The following is a 10,816-nucleotide window of genomic DNA, read 5'->3' as shown; positions in this document are numbered from 1 at the left end:
GGACTCACACACACACACACACTAAACGTTATACACGCTAAACCACGCATGAACTCACACACACACACACACACACACACACTAAACGTTATACACGCTAAACCACGCGTGCACTCACACACACACACACACTAAACGTTATACACGCTAAACCACGCGCAAACTCACACACACACACACACACACACTAAACGTTATACACGCTAAACCACGCGCGAACTCACACACACACACACACAAAACGTTATGCACACACTAAACGTTATACACGCTAAACCACGCGCGCACTCACACACACACACACACACACACACACACACACAACGTTATGCACACACTAAACGAAGCCTGCACACACACACACAACCACACACAAACTAAACGTTATACACACAAACGCAACATACACACTAAACACACACACGCGCGCGCGCACGCACACACCTGCTCTCCACTGCAGGAGGTGGAGCTCTCTTCCATTTAGCTGGAGGCTTGTAGAGGTTCTGTCTCACTCGGCCAGGCAGTAGTAGCTCTCAGCTGCTCAACACAAAGAACACATCAATATATCAGCCCAATCAGAGCAACTTGCACACACAGATTCCTTCCCCATTCGGAATGCAGAAAGAAATGCGATCAGTGAAGAATCCTGTAGGTTTTTACGCTTAAAATGCAAAGCTTCTCATTCATTTATTGTACACTCACTCCTGTTGTCAAGGTCAAGTCTCTTAATACTCACCACTGCATGTCCAAACCTGTTGAGTAAAGATGAAACACACACACACACACACATCCCGAAGTATAGCCCTGCTGGCTCCGATGGGACCCACACATACATCTATCAAACAGGCTGCGGCTTCTCTAAAAGAGCTGTATGTGTATGTGTGCTGTGTCCTATGTGTGCTGTGTCCTGTGTGTGTGTGTGTGTGTGTGTGTGTGTGTGTGTGTGTGTGTGTGTGTGTGTGTGTGTGTGTGTGTGTGTGTGTGTGTGTGTGTGTGTGTGTCAGATCTCTGAGGGATCCACAGCAAGTCATGCTTTAAGAGCCCCGAGTTAGTGGAAGTTTATTTTCTTGTTTCAGGCACCAGAAGTAACCCAGGCCTTTCTTTTTTTTTGGGGGGGGGGCTGAAATCTCACCCCTAGGCCCCCGTGGGCGGGCACCCGCCCCCGCTCTGGAGAAGCAATATTGCTACTTTAAGTGTTACTTGGAAATGTTCCCCGTTGCTTTTACAAGGGGAAACAGTGTGTGTTTCTGGAGAGGCTAGCCAGTATTGTAGTTGACCGTCCCCTGTGCAGCTCCCCCCTCCTCCTCTCCTCCCACCAACCCTTTCTTTCTCTTTCACTACCGTCCTACCGTACGTCATCATGAAAAACCCACCGCCATGGAAAAGCGCACACATAGTTTCATCCCTTTCTCCCCCACCTTCTCCACCCTCTCTCTCTCCTTCTCCCGTTTCTCTTTCTCCCTCTCTCTCTCTCTGCCCGCTCGCTCTTTCTCCCTCTCTCTCTCTCTCTCTCTCTCTCTGCCCGCTCGCTCCTTCTCCCTCTCTCTCTCTCTCTGCCCGCTCGCTCTTTCTCCCTCTCTCTTTGTCTGTCTCTCTCCCTCTCTCTCTCTCTTTCTCTGCCCTCTTTTTTTATTGCTGCCTCTCTTTTTTCCTCCCATAAAAATCTGGCCCGATTTAAGGCTCTTTGTTAAGACAGAACCAATCATCAAAGAGCCTGATTAAAGAGGAACAGGTAAGAGTTTCTCGTTTGTGGCCCTAACGATACCAATAACTCTGCTAAGTGGAGCGATATTCTGTGGGTTATTGGGGAGGTGGGGTGGCGAGCACCAGATTAGGCGGGTCCCCCCCCCCCACACACACACATCAAATGTTTATACGTTTGTTAAGCAACAGGGCCGCCTGGTCATTTTTCATATCTGTCATGGTTCCACACCCCCACCCAAACCCCCACCACCAGAGAAACTTTTTCTCCCCATATTTGGGGCGGGGGAAATATTGCATATTTGTGCAGTTTTCCCTTGATACTTGCTTTTCATCAGGAACGGACCTCGGAATTGAAATATTGACTTACTCTGAGACAATGATATAGTCTCTGTGTGCACTGGACTGGTAGGGCCCGATCACTGAGCAACAGCCACCCAATTCCACTCATTTTTTATTAGCGTTGTCATACAGTTGTAGTCCAATGCACATTTATGTATTTAGGATTTTCTTACTGAATTTGAGAGGGTAGAGTTAACCATACATTTGGCCCTTCATTGCAGTTCAGGCCCAACTGAGCTGATCCAGAAGCAATCCAGAATTCAATCGAACCAGCACCGTGCTGCAAATAACATTGTACGCATTTGAGGTGATGCAATTGTGTTCCCAACGGGGTGAAACGAAACAAAACAATCGCTTTGATTTGAATGCCATTGCTCACATGCTGCAGAGATTTTTCGCACTGCATATTTGATTTAAAGGAAGCTGAATGTCACAAATGTCTTCATGCTACACACACGCACGCACGCGCACACACACACACACACACACACACACACACACACACACACACACACACACACACACACACACACACACACACACACACACACACACACACACACACACACACACACACACACACACACACAAAGAAGAGTGCATTCTACCACACAGTTAAGTCAGCCAGTGCCAAAGCTGCTCCACTAAAACGAGACGGCATCACCGAGTCAAGTCCCTGTGCCACAAGGAACATGTGTTTACGTGAGTGGATGCAGACTGCAGAAAATTGCTGCAGATCTCTATCTCTCCACGTCTAACTCTTTAGTGGGGCTGAATAAACAGAGCCTAGAACAGTTGGCCTGTTGTAGTACACCGTGATTTTCAGATTTTCGCTTTAATGGCCTTTTGATCACACTTTACTCGTCAATGTTACTATGGTAACATTGATCACCTGGCAACGGTCATCACTGCTTAGTCAGGTTTTTATTTTAAGAATTGCATTGTTTGATAACATTTTAATATTTTCCTTTGGCGTTCCCTAATATAGTGTGGCATGTACGATACCTGTAGCCCATAGAAATGAGAATAGAAATGAAATGAAATAGAAAGGACATCTCCATTCAAGTCAATGATCGGATAATTGGTGGACCGGCAGCCATTTTAAGTGTACCCATGCCAGGACATCAAAGCAGGAAGTGTAACCTTCAATCTGACCTGTGATTTGTTGAGTCAACTGACATTACAAAATATACATTCCATTGTCATGAGCCACATCAGTTAGCATCATTTGAATGAACATTCTACATTACCATGGCAATGCAGCATCAGTTGATGGAATATTCCAAAATACAAAGGCATTTATTTCGTCACAATACCAGGCAGCCATTGCGAGGCTACTCGTGAGCTTGGCAGTCAGTTGCCAGGGTTTGAGCTTCCAAGCCCATTCTATTCATTCTTATTTATATGCTCTAGCCTACATATCATCGTCTATATATTTATTTTCAATGCTCATAGGTAGATAATGTATGTCACAGTTATTTTTGAAGTCGAGTCTTGCAATCATTAATTGAATATTTTATCTGTCATGTGTTGCTGTTATTGGATGATGTTTCATATATATTTTTTTGTCATATTTTTGCAGTGATATATTTAAAAGTGGGGGGACGGGTTTGTTTCTTTCTCGCCAATGTCCTAAAGAAGTTTAGTTGCCCTGTGAACTCTCAACGAGCTGTTACTTGTATAACCTTATCTTAATTGTGTTGTGAGTATATTACCATGGTTTGCTGGCTCAGTATGAGTACACTGAAGTACACTGAAATGGGCAAGTGTGTGACATCCTTGGGGAGTATTTTAGGATATTTCATATCCTTTCGGGAAATTTCGAGTTAGTAAAGACTTTCTTGAGAGATATGATCCATCAAATAGCATAGATGATCAATGATCATTACAACATGAAATAGCATAGATGATCAATGATCATTACAACATGAAATAGCATAGAGGATCACTGATAATTACAACATGAAATAGCATAGAGGATCACTGATCATTACAACATGAAATAGCAGAGCGTTAATAAAAACTAACAACATCCATTATGGGACAGAGAGGAACAAGTCAGCTCATCTTAAAGCTCAGATGTAGTCTGACCCCTTGTTCTGGTTTGTGTGTAGAGAGAACGGGGGGGGGGGGGGGGGGGGGGAGCCCCCCCCCCCCCGTGTGTGTGTGTGTGTGTGTGTGTGTGTGTGTGTACACCCAATGTCTCTTTGTTTTCCAGCACGGCTAGCAATAACAGGGGTGTTTAAAAGAGTGCATTTACAATTTATCAAATAAATCTGATGCCTTCATGTCGCCGGGTTCTCTGGACGCACGGTAGTTTCCAGTGGAATAACATGGACCAAACAAGCGGCCCATTGTGGGCCCAGCCAACGCCAGGACCCCCAAGGTGCGAATTAATGATTGACCCCTGATGTAATCAGGATAAATAGTTCCCCGTGAAAAGAGAGACGGGGAGAGAAAGAACAACATGGTGGAGGGAGAAAGGAAGGCACTATCTGGCGGAGGTTTTTTAAGCAGCCCTCCGGGAGACAGTGCTAACATCTCACTCCTCTTCAGAGACCAAAGCCAAGCACGCAAGTAAAAACGTCTTGGCTCAGCCGTCTCACGTCACTTTTTAACTTTCCTCCTCCTCTTCCTGGCCCCTTTCATTATGTTCCTGCTTACTTTTCTCCCCCTCTCCTTTTCTCTTTATTTGTAGTGAATTTCATGGTCGAACATGGCCAAGCCATCGACTAGAATGTCACAGGGAAAAAAGGAGGGAAGAGGATTTTTTTTTCTTCTGTGGTGATTAATTTTAACTTTCCCTTTTTTTTTTCTAGGTGAATTTTTATGAATAAGGGAACTGAGCTCGGAGGATCTTAACTTCTGGCCACAAGTCTCCTTTAAATCACATTGTGTTTTCGCTTGGCGCTCCGCTCCAGTGGTTTCTGTCTTACACAAATGATGTTTTGTTCATTAAAATTAGGGACGTTACTCCCCCCCCCCCCCACCACCCTTCTCGCTGCTCAATTTCGAGGTAGTGATCTGTGTGTTTCTGCTTCGAGGCTCTTAAAGTCTAACAGTATTTAATAGATTTTCCAACCCTCTCTTCGGTTGTTCAAATTGCGCTAGATGGGTCGGGTGCCAGCAAAAAGGAGAGAGATTTTTATTTTTTTTAGTGGTTCAAAAACACTTTTGATTCTTGAAAACTGCACCAGATAGGCCGCGGTTATAAAAGTTTAATTGATCTGTGAAAAGTGGAAGCTACTGCTGGCGTACATGTTTCCCTTCGCTTAATTGCCCGCCTGGTCTGGGCCCCTATGAAACCCTGATCATTAAAGAAAATGGGTAAAACGTTTGTTTTCCCGAGAAAAAAAAGAAAAGAAGAAAAATCCACTGGATGACGCAAAATTGGTCATAAATGCCTTCGTTTTACTGCCTAGATTTTATATGACAAGTTTCCCAGATCTGTCAGGACTCTCTCTCGCCAGTCGCTGGGAGCCTGTCACAGTGCTTTCATAGTTCACGTTTACATTCTAGACTTACATATCCGTTCATTCAGCAATTATTTTTTTCTCTCAATTTTACAAGCCAAAACCCAAGCGTTTATTGGAGCGAAAGCAGATAATTGATTTCAGATACTCCTTGCTGTCAATTATACGATATTCAATTCTCCTCAAATTCCTCATTCCAATGTCTAACTTCGGAGACTTTCTGTTCATACCGTAAATGCGGTAATGGTCATCATGAACAGCTCTTGAGGTTTCAAAGTTACGTTAAATCAAAGATTATTGGTCGCATACACATATTTGCAGATGTTATCTCAGGTGGAGAGAAATGCTTGCGATCTGAAACTTGTGCAACCGTTGAGTTGATTAGGTCATTAGGCTCTAAACTGGATCATACTAGTTTGTCGAGTATCCTCACTCAACAGTGACTCTTAAGATGTTAGATACTGTAGGACCAAGGGACATTTAAACTCCAATGTAATATTGTCTTTATATTGTCGATCGTATATTTGAACTTTTTTTTATATTTTGGGATTTAATGTGTTATGTTGTATCATTATGATAAAATATTGATGTGGATTGTTTTCTGCCCAGAAACTACAGATTGAAATGATCTATCTAGCTAAATCTGGTGCAATAGCATGTTGTACACGGTCCCTGACAAGCAAACAAATAAATAAAACAATAAGTAGAAGTAAGCGAGTTCAACTGGCTAAAACTCCCGTCTTTATGTTTTCAACTTGGTTTAAGAGTTCAACGGCCGTGGATGCGAGCGCCAGGCCAGCCTCCGTTAGTCCTGAAGCGGTGTTATGTTGTTGGCAGGGCCGGTCGTGAGGAGGAGGGAGCCGGCTGATTGGAAACACTCCTGCAGTAATTGCGGAGCCTAGTTCAGACTGATTTCCCCGGCCTGTGTTTGGACAGCAAACTGCAGTTAGTGCTTCTAGCAAAAGACACCAGGACTTGTTCACTCCTCTCCACACTGCCACGCTAGAGCCTGCCTGCTCCGTCCGTCGTCCAGGCAACCTATAAAGTGTTGTGAGTTTGGTATCAACAAAATCAACAGGTTTGTTACATTTGAGTGCTGCCCCTGGGTATTGACGTGCGTTGTAATTCTGAGATTTTCCACTTTTTGTTACGGCATGACACTTGCACCAGAAAGATATCTGCTACCTATAACCGTAGATGTTTTGTCGTTGAATTGTGTTGTTCATTTTCATTTATTCAGTGGCGTATCTTTCCAACTCCTGCTCCAAAGTGTGTGTCTGTATATCTCCAAGTGATCTGCCCGTGACTCTGTGGTGGAGAGGTTTGTGGCGTCTAGCTAGACTTGTGCCCCTCTAATGCTTTGTGCTCGTCACTGACTCTGGACGGTGGAATCCCAAATGCCGCAATTATGCTGTCAGCCACAGAACAGTGACAAACATAGGTGACTAATCTAAACTGGCGAGTGACTGGCAACACCTGGGTCATTTCTCCCTCCATTATCTGTAAGATGACCCTGTAGGAAATGGCGGTGGCTGTGACTGAATGGAACATCATGTCCCATCAGGGCTTCCTCTGACGGTGGGGAATGTCCTCACTAGGAATACTGTGGGCAGGCAGCCCTAACTGGGGCTGAAGGCTTTTAAGCTTTTCCGTCTTTCGCTTGTTTGGGTTGAGTGAGTCAGTTAGTAGAACGGGCCTAGATGGTTACGTTCTATTGGTGATTCTGTCTATAAAGTTCCTGTCTACAAAATACAGTTTGCCTTTTAGTGATATTGGTACATAAGCCCTGTTGTTGAGACTGTGTCTTACAACATGGAGTGAGTTGGAGAGAATAGGTCAAGCATATTTCTCTCACTCTGAAGGCTTGTAATATGTACTTTGTAGCAATTTCTCTCTCTTTCTCTCTGATTCACAGTTGACTTGCGTGGTTAAAGAAAGGTTGAATATAAGCTACAGAACTAACTCTCGTTCTCTTCACCTCTCTCAGATGACAGCGAAACAGTGGACAGCATGTACGAGACAGAGCCCCACCTCCTGGCGGGAGGGGCCGAGAGTGGCGAGGAGGAGACAGAGGACAGCATCATGTCCCCCATCCCTGTAGGACCCTCGTCACCGCACCCCAACAACCACCATCACCACGGCCACCATGGGCGCCACCATCACCACAACGAGGACCCCTTCACGCCCAAGGAAGGCTCGCCCTATGAGGTGCCCGTCTACATTCCCGATGACATTCCCATCCCCAGTGACCTGGAGCTGCGCGAGTCCTCGGTCCCCGGAGCGGGCCTGGGGATATGGGCCAAAACCCGGATCGGGATGGGAGAGTGCTTCGGACCTCACAGCGCACTGCAGAGTGCCACGGTCAAAGACGGCTCCTTCGGATGGGAGGTAGGTCGTGGTTTTGATGTTCTGTCTACGTTCTTTAGACATCTTGGCTCAGTTTGTGGCTTATTTAAGTACCTACAGAGAGTGGTAAATATTCTGACTGAGCCTGAATGAAAGAAACGTGTTGAAGAATTAAGGGTCCTTTTCTGTTATGCGACCTTGAGAGAGGTAAGTGAACGGTGCTTGAGACTCTTGGTCCTCAGCTCTTTTAGCCCGGTGAGACCGTCTAGCCGCCAAACGAAGATACTCCTTCCATTTGCATCTCCTACTACCATTGGACCACCGTCGCCCTCTTTCAAATGAGTTGGTCGCCAACGTTGGAAAATCCAACTGATTACTGGAGGTATCAGCTTTTCGGTGCAGCCTCCCCCTATCCGTCCAACGGAGCGCGCCCATTTGGTCACGCCACACGATGTGGAAATGGAAGAGGCGTGCAGCCAGCCTGTATTGAACTATTCATTTTCATTTCAACATGACATTAGAGGATATTGAAGTTGCTTCAGTAAGCTCATGGAGTGAATGATTTTCTCTCTCCGTCTCTCTCTCTCTCTCTCTCTCTCTCTCTCTCTCCTCCTTCCTCTCTCTCTCTCTCTCTCTCTCTCTCTCTCTCTCCCCCTCCATCTCTCTCTCTCTCTCCCCCTCCCTCTCTCTCTCTCTCTCTCTCTCCTCCTTCCTCTCTCTCTCTCTCTCCTCCTTCCTCTCTCTCTCTCTCTCTCCCCCTCCATCTCTCTCTCTCTCTCCCCCTCCCTCTCTCTCTCTCTCTCCTCCTTCCTCTCTCTCTCTCTCTCTCTCCCTCTCTCTCTCTCTCTCTCTCTCTCTCTCTCTCTCTCTCTCCCTCCCTCTCTCTCTCTCTCCCCCTCCCTCTCTCTCTCTCTCTCTCTCTCCTCCTTCCTCTCTCTCTCTCTCTCTCTCTCTCCCTCCCTCTCTCTCTCTCTCTCTCTCTCTCTCTCTCTCTCTCTCTCTCTCTCCCTCTGTCTCTCTCCACCGCAAGGCTAATCAGACCAGAATCTTCCTGGGTCGGATTCTCATTTCAGGAGGCTGGCGTTTTGGTCAATCACATATATAGTCGGATATTTTACAGCATTTCCTTCACATGTAATTACGCACTCTGAGCTAATCACGTCACAAAAAGGTTGGGTATAGTTTGGAGGCAGCCACTTCCGACAGGGTGTACCCTACATTATGTAGGCTGGCTGAGACAACCGTCATATGCAGTTGCTCTCGCTCTCTCCTTCTCTTTTTCCTCCTCTAGTCCTGTACGCGAGACGAAACATTTGCCGATTAGAGAGGCGAGGCACACGCTACATGGCACAAAGCCACGGAAAGCGTTTTCCTCTGGAAAGTTCATATTATGACTAGACCTACGGGGCACGCATAGGCCCCCCGCTCTCTCTTTTTTTATTTCTCTCTCTCTCGCTCTCTCTCTCCCTCTGAAAGCTATACTCGCACATTTCTGTCTTTCTCTCTCTCTCCCCCTCAATCTCTCTCTCTCTCTCCCCCTCAATCTCTCTCCCCTCAATCTCTCTCTCTCTCCCCCTCAATCTCTCTCGCTCTCTCTCCCCCTCAATCTCTCTCTCTCTCTCTCCCCCTCAATCTCTCTCTCTCTCTCTCTCCCCCTCAATCTCTCTCTCTCTCTCTCCCCCTCAATCTCTCTCTCTCTCTCCCCCTCAATCTCTCTCTCTCTCTCCCCCTCAATCTCTCTCTCTCTCTCTCTCTCCCCCTCAATCTCTCTCTCTCTTTTTCCCCCTCAATCTCTCTCTCTCTCTCTCTCTCCCCCTCAATCTCTCTCTCTCTCCCCCTCAATCTCTCTCTCTCCCCCTCAATCTCTCTCTCTCTCTCTCCCCCTCAATCTCTCTCTCTCTCTCTCTCCCCCTCAATCTCTCTCTCTCTCTCTCTCTCCCCCTCAATCTCTCTCTCTCTCTCTCCCCCTCAATCTCTCTCTCTCTCTCTCTCTCTCCCCCTCAATCTCTCTCTCTCTCTCCCCCTCAATCTCTCTCTCTCTCTCCCCCTCAATCTCTCTCTCTCTCCCCCTCAATCTCTCTCTCTCTCTATCTCTCTCTCTCTCTCCCCCTCAATCTCTCTCTCTCTCTCTCCCCCTCAATCTCTCTCTCTCTCCCCCTCAATCTCTCTCTCTCTCCCCCTCAATCTCTCTCTCTCTCTCCCCCTCAATCTCTCTCTCTCTCCCCCTCAATCTCTCTCTCTCTCTCTCTATCTCTCTCTCTCTCTCCCCCTCAATCTCTCTCTCTCTCCCCCTCAATCTCTCTCTCTCTCTCCCCCTCAATCTCTCTCTCTCTCCCCCTCAATCTCTCTCTCTCTCTCTCTCTCTCTCTCTCTCTCTCTCTCTCTCTCTCTCTCCCCCTCCCTCTGAAAGCTATACTCGCACTCTTTCTGTCTTTCTGTCTTTCTGTCTTTCTGTCTCTCGCTCTCGCTCTCGCTCTCGCTCTCTCTCTCTCTCTCTCTCTCTCTCTCTCTCTCTCGCTCTCGCTCTTTCTTTCTTTCTTTCTTTCTTTCTTTCTTTCTTTCTTTCTTTCTTTCTTTCTTTCTTTCTTTCTTTCTTTCTGTGTGTAAGCTGCTCCTGCCTTACCCTGTACAACACTCATGTTACAGGCCCAAAATGACTGCTGAACATTGATTCTGAGGGGTCGGCCTGCTGCTCCCTGGTAAAATGACCAACAGAAGAGGTTCTGATAGCTCCGTGACTTAGTCAGACTCCAGACAGAGATCATTGTCTGTATATGAGTATTTTATTTCAATACTGTTCTAGCCAATAATTCAGCTAGTCAGGACCTCGTTCAAAATACATAGTTTACAGTGTGTCAATTATTTTGCCCGTTTTGGATTAGATTATTTTTGTTGTTGCTGAGTGGTGTGATTTTCCTTCGGGCTACATTCACTTTATCTGTCAATCTAAGGTC

The 10,816-nt window shown here is 46.3% G+C and overlaps 1 protein-coding gene across 6 annotated transcripts in view; it reads left to right on the top strand.

The window, feature by feature from the left end:
* Window positions 1-10,816, top strand: part of LOC139416410 (PR domain containing 16) — a 225,889-nt gene that overhangs the window by 64,692 nt on the left and 150,381 nt on the right. For all 6 annotated transcript variants that reach the window (XM_071164995.1, XM_071164998.1, XM_071164996.1 and 3 more), the window contains exon 2: window positions 7,504-7,904. In XM_071164995.1, coding sequence (XP_071021096.1) covers window positions 7,504-7,904 — 401 coding nt within the window. The remainder of the gene's footprint in view (window positions 1-7,503; window positions 7,905-10,816) is intronic.

Source organism: Oncorhynchus clarkii, chromosome 9 (assembly GCF_045791955.1).
Source record: "Oncorhynchus clarkii lewisi isolate Uvic-CL-2024 chromosome 9, UVic_Ocla_1.0, whole genome shotgun sequence".
In the NCBI taxonomy this organism is placed as follows: Eukaryota; Metazoa; Chordata; class Actinopteri; order Salmoniformes; family Salmonidae; genus Oncorhynchus; species Oncorhynchus clarkii.
This window is presented reverse-complemented; position numbering and strand designations above follow the sequence as displayed.